Source organism: Ictalurus furcatus, chromosome 9 (assembly GCF_023375685.1).
Source record: "Ictalurus furcatus strain D&B chromosome 9, Billie_1.0, whole genome shotgun sequence".
Classification (NCBI taxonomy): Eukaryota; Metazoa; Chordata; class Actinopteri; order Siluriformes; family Ictaluridae; genus Ictalurus; species Ictalurus furcatus.
The window spans coordinates 25994091-26015347 of record NC_071263.1 but is presented as its reverse complement, the minus strand read 5'-3'; the positions used below and the strand labels follow the sequence as shown (position 1 = coordinate 26015347).

The window sequence follows — 21257 nt, the reverse complement described above, 5'->3', positions numbered from 1 at the left end:
CTTTCTTAGATATCAAGACGTTTTATAAATAAATGTATTAGTAATTTTAGATTATGCACCGTGTGAATGAGCTCTTACTGTAGAGAAAAATGACATTATAATGAGTAAATATATCCATCCATTCATCCATCCATTTCCTGTACTGCTTATCCTACACATGGTCACAGGGAGCATGGAGCCTATCCCAGGGAACTCAGAGCACAAGGCGGGGGACACCCTGGACGGGGTGCCAACCCATCACAGGGCACTATGGCACACACATTCGCACACTACAGACAATTTGGAAATGCCAATCAGCATACAACACATGCCTTTGGACTGGGGGAGGAAACTGGAGTACCTGGAGGAAACCCCTGAAGCACCATGCAAACTCCACGCACACAGGGCGGAGGCGGGATTCAAACCCCAAACCCTGAGAGGTTTTCTGTTAGGAGATGTTTATCTAGCATTTATGGAAGGAGTCTCCAGTGTCAGCACTTTGTAACACTCAGTAAGTTTTCAGACATGGGAAAGTTTATGCTTTCCCCCCGTTTCTTTTCAAGAGAGAGAGAGAGAGAGAGAGAGAGAGAAAAAGAGAGGCTGGTGATGGAATGACTTTTTATACAGCTGCTAGGACGTAAGTGATAACAGGAACAATGTCTCGCGAATGTTCCACAACATTAACTGTACATAGAAACGATCATGAAATGCAAATTTCTGTAGTGTAAGTAAGAGAAATTCAACACTTCGGGACATGCTGCAACACAACGACCCATAGTGGATTATTTTCCTATAACAGCATGTCCTGTCAGTTTAAAATCTCAATAAAATCTATAGTCTAGGCATGCATTAGTGATAACAGAAGGTCTTAATATAAAAAAAGAATCAGCACTGGTTGGATGCTGGTGGAGCGTCCTGCCAATCATGACTAAGCTCTATTGTCATTACTCTAAGCTCATGCAATCAGTGGAAAGCGACTGAAGGAAGCACTTGGCTTTGAAAACTGCTGCTGCTTTATCACGCCAGACATAACCCCATAACAGCTGATTACCGTCACCCACAGAAGTGCCCTTTCCTCCAATAAATAATCTTCAATCAGCTATAATTAGCAACAATGAACTCCAATTAACTCAACAAGAACCAACCCAATCCATATCCATCCCCATCAACAGCAATTTTGCTTCCTCTCACAACTCACCCACACCCACATTTCAGCTTTTCATGAAGGTTTAAGGAAATTAAATCCCAGTCGCATTAGAGTTCAGCTTCCATTTGTTTATTGTAGAGAATCTGGATCTAGATTGTTTTGTTGTGTTTGTTTATGATGGATTAAAGTGCAGATTACTACAGCAGGGTTGGAGCGGTTTGTTCACCTGAGATCAGAACATGAGGACCATGAATGTATATAGCACAATGTATATAACGGGTTACAGAATGATATTGACAGGAATTACGAGTGCCCAAATGAAAGATAAAGGAAAAGAAGGACAAGGTACTCTTATGAAGCTAGCAGCACAATATATAAAGGAGAAGGCAAAGTTTCCGAAAGCTTTTGCGATGCTGTTCTTTTCCAGTGTATTTTAATCCATTTCTGCTGCGTGAATGATTTTCCGGTACGATATTGCAGGCCTTTCGACGGTCTGAAAAGGGCTGGATAGAAGGACGCTGGATAAGAAGGATGATTAAAAGGACGTGTTTTTTTTTTTTTTACACCTCTTACACAAGTCTCTTGTTTCATTCACATGCGTGTCAGCACATCCATCTCTCCTGTTATTTCTTTCACGTTGGTCTAGACTGTCCAGAGCGCGTCTTCGCCCTAAAAAAGACCAAAGGAGGGTTAAAAAAAAAAACCGAATCTAAAATAGAGAAGGAGCGGAAAAAAAGGAGGAATAAACATCACCATGCTAACATAATAAAGAATAATGATTAGAAAATCATCCCTGTGCTGGACTGTAAAGGTGTGTAGACACAGACATGTCTACAGTATGAAGTTACAGGAAGCGGTTCACATAATTGAATATACACCATTCCTGGAAGTTTACAGGTATGGGAAAAACAAACAAAACTGATAATGGGAAAACAAAGCTGTTGTGGAAATTTTGGGGGGAAGTTGCATATCTGAGCATAGAGATTCTTCAGCCGGTATGATAACACATACTATATTTTAGATATATTTAAACGACACTATTGAATTCATGATTCTGATTGGTCAGAAAGTGTTGATTAATTTCTATAACCCCAGCGCTGACAGCAGTACTGACTGTAATTCAAATCACAGGTTTATATTAATGTGCTGGATCTAATACATTATCGTTTCTATAGTAACGGTTTACAAAGAGACTACAGCAGATACAAAATGTGTGTAACTCTTGATACAGTGAATGTTTTGTCAGGAGACTTTAATTTAGCGTTTTTGGAAGGAGTCTCCAGTGTCACTGACTATGTTTACATGGATAGCAGTAATCTCATTATTGACCTTATTCTGAATAAGACAATATTCTGATTAAGGTGTTTACATGAGTCACTTTTAGAATATCCCTTTCATGTTCCCGTTTTACATATTATAGAATATAGATGGATTAACGGCACACGTCATTACGTCCCCACGCCACGCCGTCCGACGTTCCCTCCAGAATTTCACGTATCGACATACAGTTGGTCTTCGTTATGGTACCGTATACAGTTTTGGGTGTTTTTATTTTTAATTTTATGAACGCTCCAAGTGCGGTTAATTATTTGTCGTGCTGTACGTGCAAACAGACGACTGCTTGAAGCCGTGGGCTGCGTCCCAAACCGCGTACTTACCGTCTATATAGTAGCTGAAATACATGTATATCTCCTACTATATACTGTAGTAGGCAAGTACGCGGTTTGGGACGCAGCCGTGCTCTCTTGTTTGCCGTCAAACGGTTGAGCGCTGCCGTGTGTGTACGTGTCCTGTCGCACAATGCGGTGAAAACTCCCACACGACGTCAATAGTGTGATTAAGGTGTGTACATGTCTGTAATGCACTTCCATAATGCGACTAAAACAGGAATACTCCACACGTCTTAATTCCATTTGGGTTTACATCGAGTATGACTTTAATCAGATTAAGGTCATCAATAATCGCTGTTTACATGCTAGTTTCTTAATCAGAGTACCGTCTTAATCGGGTTCATATTGGAATATTGTTGTCCATGTGAACGTACTGATTGCTTTATTGCATTCAGAGGGAAGCTATGACTTCTTTCGAACAGCAGAGTTTGCAGAGACTTTTAAGAGAGCAACAGTGTTATAAGTGGTGTGTTATAAGAGGAATCAAACACTGGGCTGTTATTGAAAAATACACAGCCATGTCGTTGATTATTTTCCTATCACAGCATTCCACCAAGTGTTTCATTTCTTATATAAAAACTAAAAGATTATTCTGTACTGATACTAAGCTACAGTGTTGTGTGTGTGTGTGTGTGTGTGTGTGTGTGTGTGTGTGTGTGTGTGTGTGTGCCATACCGGAGTGTTTTGTCTGAGGTGCTCTGTCTGTTACTCAGCTGAGTGGAGCTCTTAAACTGCGCCTCCAACTTGGAGTAGATACCTCCTGCAAGCTAAGGACATACCCCCACACACACACTAAAGCAAGAACTTTTGCTCTATTCACTTTTTGTTACAGTGCATTTCCACTCCTCCTTCACACGTTTAACAATGAACACGGTTCTGCTTTACCTCCTTAGTGTCCTTTAACTTGCTCTGTTCCAAATCACCAAAGCGCATCTTCGTGAGATGCTCAGTAATTTCCATCATTCTCCTTTGGTCTACACAGAGCAGGAGAGAGGCAGAGAGAGAGAGAGAGAGCGAGAGAGAGAGAGAGAGAGAGAGAGAGAAGGGAGGAGGGGGAGAAAAGACATCACCATGACATTAGAAAGTACGACTAATAAATTAAAAAACCATCTGTCCTTTTAATGGAATGAAAATCTGCAGCCATATATATCATATGTGTATAAGAATGAAGACAAACTGGAGTTTTAAATCACCACTTTCCAAATTTGAAGCATTCTGGATACCAATTTCATTATAATATCCAGCTCGCTGTTATAAACCTTTATCAGTCATCTACAGCACTGAACATGATTCTTAATTTCGGCGTTTCTAGTTCTTAACCCTTTCTCGCGTTCCATTCCGCCGGTGGAGCGGAAATCGACTTATCGGACGTTTTCAATCGTTATAAACAAATGAATTATTTTATCGCCGCAAGTCCGTTATAAGATTAATCGGGACACTGTTGGGTTTCTGTGTGTCGAGTATCGTGACTCTGTGTTTAGCTGCTGCTGAGCAGGGCGATGGGAAAGGTTGAAGGGTGTGAGCCACCTGCTGGACAAACATTTCACACCTCTCCACAATAACACTGATACAGAGATCAAATGGACAACACAACTAAAGCTTTTTGACAATAAAACACAGTATAAACTGCCACAATAACATTATAACATTTATACCTAATGGGCTTTGCATAGTTCTAGCAGTACAGTACATCAATTTAATACATGTATCTGCTAAAGAACTGCTTTAGTACGATTTAAGGCTAATCAGTGGGTCGTTTCATGTTTTCTCTTCACTCCACCACACCACAGGAAAGCATGCAGGTTAGTGATAATGATGGAAAACACAGCTATGTGTGTGTGTGTGTGTGTGTGTGCGCGAGACTGAGCGGATTAGAGGATAAACGTATGTCGGTGGAGTGCAGAGACCTTCCTCCCTCTGGGCATCCTGGTTAAACCTCAAGGAGCGAGTGCTGTCCCATTTACTCTTCTGCATGCTCACTCTGTGAAAACGAGAGATGGAAGGAAGGAAAGAAGATGGAGATTAAAAAAAAAGGCAACAATTTGTTGTCACTGCATGATACAACCTAATATGTGTGTTAGATATAGTGTATAAGTGTACACACTGAGCTGTCAGTTTGGTAACATATTAGGGAGACCGATATGACGTACGTGAATGGGGTGGAGTCCTTTGAAGCGCCCTGTAAAAAGATGAACAATGAGGTTGAGTTAGAGAAGGCTGGAGTCTAACTGGAGAAATAAAATAAAATAATACGCTGATAACACACCTTATCTCCTCCAGCTCGCTCTTTGTGCAGTATGGGCGAGGACACTTGTCTTTTCAAAAGCTTGCCTGGTTTTCTAGGCTTTTTTACAGCTAATACAGAAAACATAAAAATAAATCTGAATGTTAAAAACAGTAAAGTAGTTCAAGCCTGCAAACGTCTAGCAAAAAACAAACAAACAAACAAAAACAGCCTCTTCTTCTGAATTAAATACTAAATAAATATTATTTACACCCCAGACCATAATGTTTGGATGTTGTCTTATTTTATTTTAAATAAATTCCGGATTAACCAACCAGTAAACTTGGCATAAAAGGAATTATTTTTAAAGAAAAATTCAAGAAAAACAATTAACAGCCAGGTTAGTTGAAAGGATAATCTGTAGGTGGCGCTAGTGAAGCAGAAACAGTGTAATTACTGTGTTAGTCTTTTGTTTACTCTATACAGTGCGTTTTCAGCATTAAAAACAGCAATTTTTCAAGAAGAGTTTCAAAACGGTTGAAACAGTGAGAAATATGAGACAGAACCGCCCACACTCTCAGGAAGATTTTAATAAGCAAGATGATGATGATCTGTAAAACCTTATTTAAGCACAACCTCAGCCTACCTTGTTTCTTTGATGTGTCATCTTCATCCCCGACTTCGTCCTCTGTGACCTCTGACCCCGTAGTGTAGTCCTCATCCTCAGACAACAAAGACTGCTGCCGCTTTGTAACATCAAAGATAAGTAAAAACATCTGAAATATACTGTATTCACCTCAAACACTGTTACTTTGGAGTGGGTTTTGTGTGTGTGTGTGTGTGTGTGTGTGTGTGTGTGTGTGTGTACTCACCAGCTGCAGACTCCAGTTCTTCAAAAGGGAAAACTGAAACAGATTACCGGGAGTGAGTCGTGGTTGAGACTGACTGAACAGCAGTGTTGCAGCCCCAAAGTTATCCCTAAGATTGTGTTATCCTTCAGTTGGCATTATCTCCAAATTTGAGGTATCTCTAAGTTTGTTATGCCTGAGTTTGAGTTATCCCTAAGGTTGACTTATCCCTAAGCTTGAGGTGTCCCTCAATTTGAGTTATCCCCAAGATTGAGTTATCCCCAAGGTTGAGTTATCCCCGAGTTTGAGTTATCCCCAAGGTTGAGTTATCCCTGAGTTTGAGTTATCCCCAAGGTTGAGTTATCCCTGAGTTTGAGTTATCCCCAAGGTTGAGTTATCCCCAAGGTTGAGGTGTCCCTCAATTTGAGTTATCCCTGAGTTTGAGTTATCCCCAAGGTTGAGTTATCCCTGAGTTTGAGTTATCCCTAAGGTTGACTTATCCCTAAGATTGGGGTATCCCTCAATTTGAGTTATCCCCAAGATTGAGTTATCCCCAAGGTTGAGGTGTCCCTCAATTTGAGTTATTCCCGAGTTTGAGTTATCCCTGAGTTTGAGTTATCCCCAAGGTTGAGTTATCCCTGAGTTTGAGTTATCCCTGAGTTTGAGTTATCCCTGAGTTTGAGTTATCCTGAGTTTGAGTTATCCCTGAGGTTGAGTTATCCCTGAGTTTGAGTTATCCCCAAGGTTGAGTTATCCCTGAGTTTGAGTTATCCCCGAGGTTGAGTTATCCCTGAGTTTCAGTTATCCCCAAGGTTGAGTTATCCCTGAGTTTGAGTTATCCCCAAGGTTGAGTTATCCCCGAGGTTGCGTTATCCCCAAGATTGAGGTATCCCTCAATTTGAGTTATCCATGAGTTTGAGTTATCCCTAAGGTTGACTTATCCCCAAAATTGAGGTATCCCTCAATTTGAGTCATCCATGAGTTTGAGTTACCCCTAGGTTGAGATATCCATAATGTTAGTTTGTTTTATGCCCAAGTTTGAGCTATGCCTAAGTTTGGGTTATATCTAAGTTTGACCCATAGCCAAGTTATGCCCAAATTTGAGTTGAGTTGGTAGCTATCAAGTGCAAATTGAATGTAAGACACATCACCCTCCCATCAAAGTCAACTGCATAGTCCCTAAGCTCTTATACAAGTCGAGTTCAAGTCACCAAGCTCTGAATGGAATTTAATTACAATTACGTCATTAATAATTGTCTACCTATATAATTGGCTGGCACTGACCACCTTAATGAACTGCACCACACTAACGTTATTTCAAGTTAAACGAAACAGCTGTGTAGCCTATGTCCATGTCAGAACCTCCAATATTCAGTAAATCGTCCAAATTACAAGTCTCAAAGTCTCAGGTCCTCAGTTCTAGCTTCCTCTGAGCATGCCTGAGTGTTCTAGTTGATTCCGAGTCTGGTTATACAGTTATAGCTTACTATCTTTAAGGTGTAAGGTTCTACCTAAGCCTAAGTCTGGTTATACAGATCTACCTTACACTGGCCATGTCTATAGTTTAAACTTCCCTTTGGCATGGGGTAGTGTTCTAGCTAACTCTGGACATGTGTATAGAGTTTTAGCTTACTCAGGGTCTGGTGGTGGTAGGGGTCTAATTTCAAGTTAACAACAATCCTGAAACTCTAAATTCTGTGTTTTCATTTGGATATGAACCCAGAGCCACAGTCAATTGAGAAACATTTGGGTGCATGAATGATGTCAGTATTATGAAGTATTTTTGATGTTTTTGAAGTCATGCTGGCAAGATCGACCAAACTAGGGCCGGATATCAGAAGGGGAGGCCGATCTCTGTTGCACTTTCAGATGTTGTTACCCAAAAAGAATACTGATTTATTTCCAGACATTTTTTTTACATAACATAAGTACAGTGTGAAAGTAGTGATTATGATTTTGACAATAAAATAAAGCAGGAGACTCACAGCAGTGATTTCTCTAGCTTGATGAACATTTAGGGCTGCATGGTCCAGTGTGATGTCGCAGTCGTGCACTTGCTCACCCTGTTTAGGTGACTCCGCAGAACTGCGGCACAGCACAAACACAAGGGTCAACGTCTGAAGGTTAGTGAGTCATACACGACATTAAAAATGAAATAAATAAATAAATAACTAAATAAATGGACAAAGCAAAAATAAGTCATTTCCCTTGTCCTCTGTGTCAGACCAAATAATCGCTACATCAGTAATATGGCTCACAAAGAAGGTCTGTTAAAAAACAACAGCAATACTTTTTAACTTAGAGGTTAGCATGAACTCTGGACCTGTCCGTAGCTGTTGGGGAGCTCACACACACAGTGTCTCTGTGAAGCAGCAGGTCATTCAGTATTCGAGTCTGGACAGAGTTCATGTTGCCTTCACAGTCCCCAGGTTCTGCAGCAATTACCACATGGTCCCTCAACTTACAACCCTAAGGTACACACACATACGAGGGAATTGCAGTGATTACAGAACAATTGGATAGTGTCTAGTACATATAGCAGTACATCGTCTAAGCTGGTGGTTTTTAGCTAACCCAGGTAATACCAGACAATTTTAGTGGGGTTCTCTGGTTCTAGCTAACCTTTACCATATCTATACAGTGTTATCAGTAGTGTTTAGTTTTATCAGTTGTCCAGTTCCAGCTAGACAGTGTTATGAAGGTTGTCTCGTTGTAGATAAGCCAGGGCATTCGGTTCTAGCTAACCCTGGGTAAAGAGAAGCGGTTTGATTAGAGATATCTGGTTCTAGCTACTCCTGGGTGTAGTTATGCAGTTTGAGGTGTTTGGTTCTAGCTAGTAGTTTGGTTCTAGTTGTCTATTTTTAAGCTATATCTGAGCGTATCTGTACAGTTTTTATCAGAACTGTCTGGTTCTAGCTAACCCAGCGCATGTGGTTCTAGCTAGCTACTCTCACAAAACATAAAAACAGTCGTGGATCATCCAGGTAATGACACACATTATTAATAATCAAGGATATGTAAACTTTTGAACTGGTTCATTTGTGTAAATTCAGTTATTATTGTGTTTTGTGGACTATATGTAAACATCTGTCATGTGAAATAGCTTATTCAGGACAGAGCTAAATAAACAATTAAATGCTATTTTTAATGATCCCTCTTATTATTTTTTAATTATTAACATTTTGATGATCCTGCAAGGGGTGTGTAAATTTATGAGCACAGCAATAGCTATTCAGATGTAACTATTCAGTTCCTAATCCTGGGCATAGCTACTGTTTTATGACAGTCATAAAATGTCTAGCAATTCCTGGGGTGATTAATATAGATTATATAAGAGATTTGTTTGGTTCTGGTTAATCCTAGGCATAATCATTTTTATCGTATTCTGCCTAACACGGAGTATAGCAATACAGTTTTATCAGAGTTGTCTTGTTGGTGTATAGCTATATAGTTTTAGTCATCTGGTTCTTGCTAAACCTGGATGACTCAAGCCTTTTATGCTAACTGACAATTCTTAGCATAACTATGCTGTTCTAGCTCATCTCGGTTATGATGGAAGTATTTTAGCTAACGTTGTGCATAGCTATTCAATTCAAGCTTAACCTGGACATGGCGGTTTGTTCTACGTTGAGCTTGGTTACACATTTTTATCTGGTTCTAGCTCACCGTGGGCATGGCAGCTGGGTCAAAGCGAAGAGCTCTCTGCTTGCAGCAGGGGTAGATCCCGGCACCATGCTCACTGTGATCGGCGCCCAGGCCTGGGTACACCACAGCCTCGGGGTGATACCTGCACTGAGCCAGCTCACAGCAGAGGAAAACCTGCAGCGGGGGAACATCTACATTATTGGCTAAAAATACTATAAATACATGTAATAATAATAATAATAATAAATTTTATTTGTTGGCACCTTTCATAACACTCAAGGACACCTTACAGAGAGACAACATACAATAAGAACAGCATATTTAAAAAAGAGATACACAAAATAAAAGTAGATGGCGCAATAATAGAGAGGAGTTCATTATAATGAATAAGCTCATTTGAACAGATGTGTTTTAATCTCCAGCTCACAAATATGCAGTGGGAGTGACTTCCAGAGTTTGGGTGCACAGCAACTGAAGGCTCTGGCACCCATAGTGCTGAGGTTATGGCTTTGAACGTGAGCTGTAGAATTTTATAGTGAACTTGTTGTTGGACAGGAAGCCAATGGAGCTGAATAACGGAGGGTGTGATATGGTCAGTAGACTTTGTGTGAGTAATAATTCTTGCAGCTGAGTTTTGAATAATTTGGAGCCGGTGGAGAAGTTTATCAGATATGCCACAAAGGACGTGTAAGGCTGGTGCCAAGATATCTGAACCTGGAGAGAACTGCTCTCTGAGGAAAAAGGACTCTCACGGGAATTAACACTCGAACTCTTTCCCACAGAATTAGCATCTTCACCCGGGATAACACATCACGCTGAGTGGAGAATCCTTGACGGCGGAGAATAAGTCCAAGGGGTAAAAGGTAGATGATAAAGAGGAGTGGTCCCAGCACCGATCCCTGTGGGACACCCTGACTAACCAAGGCCGATTCTGCCTCGGACATTCTTGACCAGAACGAACTGTTTCCTGTCCTTGAGGTAGGATGAAAGCCAGAGAAGTGCAGTGCTGTTAACCCCAATGTCAGTCAGGCGCTCCAATTATAGTGAATGGGAGATGGTATCGAAGGCGGCACTGAGGTTGGGGAGGATGAGGATGGTCAGAAGGCCAGAGTCAGCAGCACAAAGGAGGTCATTAGTGATTTTCAGCGCTGTGTTTGGGATGGAAATCAGATTGAAATGGCTCGTAAAGATTATATACATTACTATAAACATGCAACTTCTCCTCATAATGATTTATAAGGACGTGATGGGGTGTTGGGGGCGTGTCTAATAAATGACTGACAAGAGGCCAATCCAAATACAAACAAACACTCCTGGACAGGAAGATTAGTTTCCAAACCATCTTTTTCCCAACTAAGTAATACACTTGTTCTCAGTCAATGGCTTAAACTGTTATTTATTATCATTTCTACATCATTTTCCACATTATCTGTATTAGTAAGAAAGAAAAATTTTGACTACTTCACTTTTAAGGGTAATAATAGCATTCTAGTGGATCATAACTAATGCTAAAACCACCTATAGAAACAATAATGGTTGCACGTGGGGTCAATTACGTATTTTGTCAACATGTTGCATGTTTACAGCAAGTCTATGTATATTTACCTGTTTACAGTACGAGCAGGTGAGATAATTAATGGCGCCCCAGATCCTCCAGTAAACCAGAACCCATGATTTCAGCTCTTCATATAAGCTGTTGAGATACTCATGGACGTCCCATCCCTTTTGCCTGAGGGGACACAAACAACAACAGTGCACAAACCAGCGCATATTGCTCAAAGCTATACAAAACGGCGGACAAACCGCTGAGATCTGCCCTCACAACATGTTCACATCAGTACACCATCCTTACTTACGGAAGCTTGAAAAGAACCAATAACCTCAAATAATAACGTGCAGGAAGCAGACATGGCTACAGAGATACGTATGCACCTGCTGTGTGTGTAGACGATGTCCCCGTGATAGTCGATGTTGATTTTGCCCGGAACGCACGAGATCTTCCTTTCTGTGTCTTTGGTGAGAAGCTTAAGGCAAAGACCACACCTGTGGAAAGACGGTGAAGAGACGAAGACGATGAAGAAGAATGTGGCATTCAAACTTATTCACCTTTATACCACAGCAAAGCATTATCAATGCGTTCTTTTGCTATTGTACTCATTTGCACAAAATATTAAGGTGTTCAATGTGTTCAAATGCCCTTACAGGGCTTCTCTCTAACCTGTACAGCGTAGCAGCGTTTCCTGGAGAGTCGTGATTCTCAAAACCTGGATCAAACAGCTTTTCGATCTTTTTCTGGAACACTTTACTGAAAGATGCATAACCCAGCAATGTTAGAAGCTTAGAAAAGGACTCATTTTGCTTTGTTTTCTGATTTTATCCATTTCATTTCTTGGAAAATACAGGTTTACCTTTTAAACTTGTCCTTTTTGTCCTTGATGTCGTCTGCTTGGTTGTGTGTGAACAGCAGGGCGATGCGTGACGCCAGGTTGCTGTTGATGCAGCTCATGTTGCACGGAGTGGCGACGATGGCGCTCATGTGTTCGTGACAGTACTGAATACACTCCTCCACCTGCAGACACAGTATTTAACCTTCACCTAATGGGCAAAACTAATTAATGTTCATCATCATCATCCATATGTAATCACCGGTCAGAGGTGACTAGAAAGCTATGAAAGTCTACAGGCAGTTCTTAATTCCCATCAATAAATAAGTGTTACACAGTTTATACCCTGTATGCACATGAACAAGAAAACTAAAAATCACACTAAAAATAATACATATAGTTTTCTTATACAGTATTAACTCTATATGATTATTTTTGTGATTTGAGTACAACAAGAGTTTAATCCAATCCTCCTTTCAGATTATGACCAGAGCTTCTGTCTTTCTGTCAGACTGCACCGTCCCACGAGGAAACAGTGATTTGTTTGAACCTTTTTTTTCCCCCTTTTATTTTTTAATCAGCAAGATTGTTAAATTGCAGCTGAATAAGTACAGCAAACCTCGATATTCTAAACTGTGCTGCATTGTTTTCAAAATGCATGAATTGTCTTGTCCAAAAATGAACCTCTGGAAGTGGTGCAATTTATTTGTGGGTCATTTTAAAGGGGTATGGAGTGAAAAAAGCTTAGTCACGGATCTGAGTCCATCCGGACTGTTAAAACAGACCATGCTTTAACTTTGCCCTCTTCGTTGTGTCCGGTACGATTTTTTGGATATCACAGGTCATGCAGCATGCTGAGCACACCAGACAGACACCCAGCGCTACACCTATTTACACTTACTAAAGCATCCACACTTTAAGTATTATCAATAAAGTATTGACTCTTAAAACCTCAATCAGGAGCTGATTCATGTCTGAATCATAATATTCCTAAAGACCAACTTATTATTAGGTATAAAGAGCTGTTTAAAGCATTTTGAAACCATTCAAATAAACTCTCTGCCAGGTGAAGGTCCGAAGGTCCTCTGAAGGTCTCTATAACTGCGATTGAGACAGCCCTTAAAATGGCCGACTCCCTGATCAGTGCCGCGACTACTGCTCTAGCGAGCTGATTGAGACGCACCCTACAGTATGTAAATGCTAGCGCATAGCTAGCCAGCGAGTCAACTGCGATTAAACTAGCTTGCATTTGTAAACACGAGGTAAACATGAGCAGGATTTCAGGATGGAAAATCGTAAGAAATCGGACCCAAACACCAATCTATATAATCAGAATCCGAAAGTATCTTAAAAGTAGTTCGTTAGCTATTAGTAGTAAACTAGTTGAGTATTATGTTTTTGAGTGCAGGGGTACTTTAATTACTCTTAAAGAGCAATAGACGTACTACTGGATTTTCAGTATAAGGTTAAACAATGAACTAACTGACATCTCAGCAATCTGTGATTGAGGCTTCAAGTATCCACACTTGCTAAAACACACACACACACACACACACACACACACACACACACACACACACACACGCGCGCGCGCACGCTTACTAAAGTAACCACACTTACTAAAGCATCCATCTTCAAGAACTCGGATGAGATCAGGATAGAGATGACATTGCTGGGCTCTGAAATCAAACACCAAACACGGCACACCATGACCAAACACTCACAACACCCACCAAGACACCTGAGCCTGGCATCTTCGATGTACTTTCATACATCAAACATCTCAACAAGCACACAGTCTCCGTCATGAGCCTCGGTGTATATATATCTCACCCAGAGTTGGCTTTTCGACATGTTTCTCGGGTTCATCTTCCGCCGCAGAGCTTCTCTTGACGTAGTTCATGAGCCAGTCGAAGATCTGGACGTCGCAGTGCACCGAGATGTCCACTTCCTCCCAGCGCTGGGCGTCCATGGAGAGGTACTCGGCGAAGTAGCGCATTTCTCTGACCAACAGGTCTCGTGGACACTCAAAATCCTGCTTCAGGTTCTTCGCTTCGTCACACACGTGGATCACCATGATGGGGCTGAGATGGACAGACCAAGAGCAGCAATTAAACACAGTTTCTAAATGTATAATAATCACATCATTTTAAAGATACCTTCGGAAAAACCTCACGAAAACATCAGTTCCTCCCTAAACAATCACACAACTGTACCTAATTCAAGGTTGAAACTAAAGGTACGGAATGAACGAGCACGTTCAATATGAATAAGTCTAGCTTTACCTCTTTCCCCGGTCTTCCTTCTCTTCATCCTCTGTACTCGCAGTGTTCTCAGTCTCAGCACTGGCTCCTCGAACAACAGGGGTCACGCTCAGTCCTGAGGAAGAACAATTACTGATCATTAGCTGACATGGTTTGCTGCTGGTGTGGAACTGTATGATAATGCAGATAATGTTAGCGCATGCTGTAGCTATTCTTCTAGTTAACTGCTAGTAAACTAGCTCGCATTTGTCACAGGTAATCACAAGCGGGATTTTAGGATCTGAGTCACAATTTCAATCATCCCAGTGATTTATATACCGGTAGCCAAACTGGTCAAAGTACATCATAACAAACAAAAGGTTGCTAATCACTGACTTAGCTTAGTGTTTTTCAAATATGCTAAAGTCTCTCTGAAACACTTTAATGATCGTTTACTCATGAAAAGAACAGTGCGATGAAAATAGCATTTTCCTTTACTTTAATTGTATTAAATGAGCAAGGACATGTTTGTTGTCAAGTTTTTTTTTTCACCTTTAGTTTTGCACTGGAGCTATTTTCCCAATGTTGCTAACAATTAAGAGAATAGCTAGCAGTTTAGCATTAAAGCTGCAGTAGTGCACTTTTGCCTCTCTATCGCCATCTCTGTTTGAAACATAAAATTGCAAGTTACTTGCGTAGTTTTATTTTTTATTTATTTTTTTTTTTACGTGGGATGTGCTTTGGCACTGCTCCTCTGCGCGGATGAATCTGATGGTTTGAGGTACTAATATGGGTTGTATATTAGCTCTAATACTTGACAACGGAGGTGTCGGTGGATTGCTCTCTCTCTCATAGCTAGCAGACAATAAGTGCAAGTTACCACACTGACCAGAGCAAAACAAACAAACAAACAAACAAAAAACAACACAGGAAACTCGATACCTAGCTGAAACAAGTGAACAAGTGTGCTAATGTTAGCTAGCTACCTATTGAGCAACTGAAATGTCTTACTTGTTCAGCAGATAAAAAACATCTCTGTTTCTGCGCCAGAGTTGTCGCCACTTCTCAAAAGCCAATTCTCAATATTTATTCTCGTGTTAGCACGGGCTCTGTCGCATTCCCATTTGGACTGCGGGCTCTCTGCAGTTCGAGGTTTCTTGGTTTTGACAACAGCTGATTCCCCAGATGTCAACGATGATTGCGTTTAGAACGATCCAGATTAAAGCAGCCATCTAGATGACAAGTTTAAATTCCAAGCAACTGTTGTAAGAACAAGCTACAAACACTCCACCATCCTCAGCCCCCACACAGGCGATATAGTAGCCGGCTCTTCCTCTTTCTGTTTACGGACGTGACGTAACCACGCAAAGACGAATGACGTCAAACTGACGTTTCCCGCGAAATCCGACCTGACAGCTCAAATTATAAATCATTACTACAAGCTCACCGTTGTGAATCGGGGTAAGGTAAGGAGACCGTTTTGAACAGTGATTTTTATGTACTTGCTCAAAAATGTTGTTTATTTTTAACCAAAAAAAAGTTAAATACTTTTTTTCCTGCGAACACACCTGATTTAAGTCTTGGGTTGAACTGTCTCAAGCTCAAGTTTGATAAACGTGTTCTACATGAAGGTCCAGGAGGAAAACGAGTTAGAAATGATCTATGTACACTGTCCCAAAAGTTCTTTTTAGTTGTCCTACCTCATATCCAAAAGTTTACTTTTTTTTTTTAGTATCATTATCAAATTTGGGTTACAGAAAGTTTCCTGTTCAAACCCTGCTCTTTGACTTACCCGACACTGAGAGTGCGCTCTGATTGGTCGGTGGCTCCCCTGTCTCCCTGGTAAGGTCCAATAAAGTGGATCGGATGTAAGTGGAGAGCGGTTCAGATGGAGAGCCACTGGCCCCAGTCAGCGCGTTACACTGCTCGTCTACCAGGGGGAAACTCCCTGTGCTCTTCAGCTCATCAAACCTGCGTGCACACTAAACACACACACTTTTTTTTTCATCTTCATAAAGTCCTCATTCACAACTACGTACATTGGAAAAGATGTTGAAATGCTAATCACCTCTTCTGAGTGACCAACACTGAAAAACAAGTTGCTATTTATCTGATATAAGACCATCTTCCATTGATCTGCTCTCCATTCTAGATGTTGCGCAATCATGCTGCCCTGCTTAGCTTCCACTGAGTTATTTTTGCACCTGGTGGTCACAAATGAGAACTGCAACAAATGCTAATAGAGGGTATGCATTGACTTCACTTACTTGCTGGAACACGCCTCCCTCGGCCTGACTGAGTGGCAAAACATCCATTAAAATGGCTGGTTTTAATAGGGGAAGCTGCGGAAACGCTAGCATAACTAACGATTATCAGCTTTTAAATTAAAGGCAGTTGGACTCGACAGTGACTCTTACAACTTTCCCAAGAACCTGTGGTCCATGGACATCGGCATGTGATATAGAGATAGATTTTCCCGACATTTATATGTACATTTATATGTCTATCTTGCGGTGGGCTGGGTAAGAGGAAAATAAAAAAGTTCAGAAACATGTCTGATTACCATACCGTGAATTCTTCACAGCCCCATTCCACTGTTTTCTATTCTGACTTGAGGTCAGCGACCAACTTTCACTTCGTAATTACCTCTTTGGGAGTGAAACCAGGAACTAGGCGGGCTACGTTCTCCCAGTTGATTGGCTGTGTGGTTCCCCATAGCGACCGCAGAACCATGTCCAACACCAGGAGACTGTTATCGTACGGGAAATTATTGTTCACGTTACAAAGACGATTCATGATCTGAAAAACAATAGAGTGAAAGTTAAAAACAAAAAACAAAAAAACATGCAATATTAATAATATTACAATTTACTCAAGCACAACATCACCAAGACTTACATTTACACTTTGCATGTTATCAGCCTACCTCAGATCATCTTCACTTATCTTTATGGTTCTGTTTTTATTATCTTTATTAACTCACTGTCACATGACACTGTATGCATCTACCTTACTTACTGACTTACAGATAAGTGTGTCTTGTTAGTATTTGGTGTCTGTAATGTCAAAACAATTTCCCTCAGGGATCAATAGAGTTCTCTCTCGCTCTCTCTCTCTCTCTCTCTATCTTAATGGCATGACCATAAACTGTCCAAACAACAAAACAAAACACAGCACATTTATTTATTCAATCTATTAATTAACTAATGAATTAAATTGATTTCTATTCATCGTATATTTTGCAGTAAACAAACTGTAGCGATGATCCGTAGCTTAATACTGTGTTCAAATCAAACAGCCAACCCTTTTTAAAATCCTTATTATTATTATTATTATTATTATTTTTTTTTTTTATAGAGTCAGACGTCTTAAAACACATTTTAGAAACGTATTTATATTTGTAAATACATACAGGCAACAAGGTAAGTAAGCACTGGAAATATTTGGTTGGTACAAAAGAGCAAAATATGACAGGACCTCATATGTGAGGTAAGGAAACAGGACATTTTGAGGTGAGGAAATAAGAGAATATGAGGCAACATCATTAAAGGACAAAAACGTAACGGAGGGCTGTGCACTACTATATAACGTGTCTTACAGACTTATAGGAATGCGTTTTACAATTATTTCTGCAATTGTTATTGAAAGGAATCAGCCCCCAGTTACTGTAGGTCAGGAAGGAGGACCAGGTGTCTAGATACGAACGTTTTGGTGGTAGAAGCGTGTATCTGGGTTAAGAATGAACAGGAGATCAAACTTATAATACTAAAATCAGTACTAAGATTTTTTTTCTGTTTTTCTGCTCTACATGCTCTGTTTTACTAATGGTGAGTGCACTGGTAAAACGTTATACCAGTGCAGAGAGGGTACATCAGTTCTACGTTTCCGGCTGTTGTTAGTGATGTTAGTGCTAATGTTTGGAGGTGAAATGATGATGATGGATCACAGAGTGAGTGTGGGGATGGAGGGCAATGTGAAGCGCTGCTCAGGTTCTCCAACCAGAAGGACAGATACACGGACCAGAGATTAAATCATGTATCCTCTGGGTCTAAATCAACCATCCTCTGGGTCTGGAATCCAGACACGGTGTGTTTACATGTGCAAATGACCGTTTATCACAACCGCTTAAAATAACCATGTGCTTTCTTTTTCTTTCTTTCTTACTTTCTAACTATCTATCCAAGCTCTTTCTTTCTTTCTCATCTGTCTATCCTGTTTTCTTTCTTTCTTTTACCAATCCTAGTTCGTTCTTTCTTTCTTTCTCATATATCTGTCTATCCTTGTTCTTTCTTTTTTTCTTTCTTACTTTCTAACTATCCAAGCTCTTTCTTTCTTTCTCATCGGTCTATCCTGTTTTCTTTCTTTTTTTTTTTTACCAATCCTAGTTCGTTCTTTCTTTCTTTCTCATATATCTGTCTATCCTTGTTTTCTTTCTTACTTTTTACCTATCTATCCAAGCTCTTTCTTTCTTTCTCATCGGTCTATCCTGTTTTCTTTCTTTCTTCCTTTCTACCTATCTATCCAAGCTCTTTCTTTCTTTTTTTCTTTCTCATCTGTCTATCCTGTATTATTCCTTTTTTTCTACCAATCCTAGCTCTTTCTTTTATTCATTCTCATCTATCTGTCTATCCTGTTTTCTTTCTCTCATCTGTCTATCCTGTTTTCTTTCTTTTTTTTCTACCAATCCTAGCTTCTTTCATTCTCATCTATCTGTCTATCCTAGTTCTTTCTTTCTTTCATCTACCAATCCTAGTTCTTTCTTTCATTCATAATCATCTATCTGTCTATCCTGTTTTCTTTCTTTTTTCTACCAGTCCTAGCTTCTTTCATTCTCATCTATCTGTCTATCCTAGTTCTTTCTTTCTTTCTTTCATCTACCAAGCCTAGTTATTTCTTTCATTCATTCTCATCTATCGGTCTATCCTGTTTTCTTTCTTTCTTCCTTTCTACCTATCTATCCAAGCTCTTTCTTTCTTTCTTTCATTCTCATCTATGTCTATCCTGTTTTCTTTTTTCTATCTATCTTACTTCTTTATTTCATTCATTCTCAGCTGTCTATTCTAGTTTGTTCTTTCTTCTTTCTCATCTGTCTATCCTGTTTTCTTTTTTCCTAGCTCTTTCGTTCTTTCATTCATTCTCATCTATCTGTCTATCTGAGTTCTTTCTTTTTTTCTATCCATCCAAGTTCTTTCCATCATTCATTCTCATCTATCTGTCTATCCTAGTTTTCTTTATTTCTTTTTTTTTTATCCGTCTATCCTGTTTTCTTTCTTTCTTTTATCTACCAATCCTAGTTCTTTCTTTCTTCCTCATCTATCGGCCTATCCTGTTTTCTTTCTATCTTCATTTCTACTTATCCTAGTCCTTTCTTTCATTCATTCATTCATTCTCTCTGGCCTGTCTATCCTGTTTTCTTTCTTTCTTTCTTTTTTTCTACCTATCCTAGTTCTCTCTCTCTCATCTATCTATCATGTTTTCTTTCTTCCTTTCTTTCATCTACCAATCCTTGTTCTTTCTTTCTTTCTTCCTCATCTATCTGTCTATCCTGTTTTCTTTCCATCTTCATTTCTACTTATCCTAGTTCTTTCTTTCATTCATTCTTTCTCTCATCTGTCTATCCTGTTTTCTTTTTCATTCTTTTTTTTCCCTATTTATCCTAGTTCTTTCTCAATTATCGGTCTAACCTGTATTCTTTCTTTCTTTTTTCTACCAATCCTAGCTCTTTCTTTTTCTTTCAATTCATTTTTTCTGTTTCTTTTTGCTCTTTCATTCTTCCTACATTCATTTATTTACTTTCACATATCCATCTGCTTTTTTCTTTTTTTTTCTTTCTTCCTTTTGTGCGAGTGTGTGGTAAAATGTGAGCTGTGTACAATCTTACATTGTAATAACTGAGTCAGGACATAAACCATATGTCGTTGGATATTGATTACCAGTTCATTATTACACGTTGAGATCGGATATCGGATCATTTGTAGACTGGGAAAGGTTTGAGTTCTTTAATAACTTGACAAATGTTTTGCCTGACAGATGAATTACAGTCAAACGTTTAAACACAAGGTAAAGAAATCACATAAAAGTCTGCATCTAGTAGCTTACACTACTATACTACAACTCATACTGTATATATTCTGATGAGCAGCAGATATATAACGCATGAAAAACAGTCAACAGGAAATGGTAAGAAGTAGTTTGGCTTTGCTTACGTTTTATTTTGTGTTTCTTCTCCCCACAGTGATGCTATTGTCCTTTTACAGCCGTTCCTGAGCGCCTTGAGCACATGTCCATCTCAATGAGGAATCACACCGGATATATGGTTTATAGAATACAAACAGCTGCATGTTGTTATACATGTATAGATGTATGTTTATATGTTTATATAAAAAGGCTTAGCTCATGATGACCGGTTGCAGCATTAATGCGCTCGCGGTGTTAAAACGGGATTAATGGCGTCTCTCATCAGTGGATTTGATGCGCAGCCGCAGAAAAATAAACACAAATATTTGCAGATGTAAATAGGTTAACGTTTTAGCGGGCTGATGCTAAACGCAGCTCTCCTCTCTGAGCCGGTCAGCCGCTCCTGTTCCTGTCTGCGCGCGCTTCCGGTGCCGCAGTGCAGCAGGTGCGCGAGGGCGTCCTCGTTGCCATGGTGACCAGCAGCGTCCTTCCGGTCATTTACAATTTGTAAACGGGGTGATTTATGGTTTACGGTCGAATTTCGGTAAAAAAAAATAAATAAATAAATAATAATAATAATAATTGTGACCCAGTGATATTTCTTTTAATAACATTTCTGTAAAGTAAAACATTAAAGACGTTTGTTTGTATAAAACGGATCATTTCTGTTCAGAAATCTGATTGGCTGCGCTCCGAAACCGTTGTTAAAAAAAAAAAAAACCTCACGCGCAGCTGTGACCTCATCAATACGCGCCGAAGTCTGTATTAATGCGCCAGGCTTTAAACAAATAAAACCGTTACACTGTTTGTAGGAGTTTGACCCACTACATCACATTAAAAACGAAAGTAGATAGAATAAGTCTTAAAGACGAAAATAATTCATAATAAGTCATTACTTATTGGAAAATAGATTTGATCATATTTTGAATAACCTAATCAT

At 39.8% G+C, this 21257-nt stretch overlaps 1 protein-coding gene across 4 annotated transcripts; it reads right to left on the bottom strand.

Moving 5' to 3' along the window:
* Positions 1–717: 717 nt before the first annotated feature.
* sanbr (SANT and BTB domain regulator of CSR) lies at positions 718–21251 on the bottom strand. 4 transcript variants are annotated; one of them, XM_053633004.1, is made up of 21 exons: positions 20347–21251; positions 16787–16939; positions 15933–16122; positions 14183–14276; positions 13731–13981; positions 13518–13576; positions 11922–12082; positions 11732–11818; positions 11446–11556; positions 11119–11242; positions 9535–9687; positions 8192–8337; positions 7854–7953; positions 5893–5925; positions 5667–5766; positions 5063–5151; positions 4947–4975; positions 4704–4777; positions 3682–3770; positions 3472–3563; positions 718–1795 (listed from the first exon to the last, which is right to left on the bottom strand). In XM_053633004.1, the coding sequence occupies exons 2-21, from the start codon at positions 16934–16936 to the stop codon at positions 1759–1761; spliced, it is 2169 nt and encodes a 722-aa protein (XP_053488979.1). In that variant the 5' UTR covers positions 16937–16939; positions 20347–21251; the 3' UTR covers positions 718–1758. The 4 variants fall into 4 exon arrangements, with proteins under 4 accessions (XP_053488979.1, XP_053488981.1, XP_053488977.1 ...); XM_053633006.1 differs by lacking the exon at positions 20347–21251 and adding an exon at positions 16209–16344 and having other exon boundaries at positions 16787–16889; XM_053633002.1 differs by lacking the exon at positions 20347–21251 and having other exon boundaries at positions 16787–17148.
* Between the last annotated feature and the right edge of the window lie 6 nt (positions 21252–21257).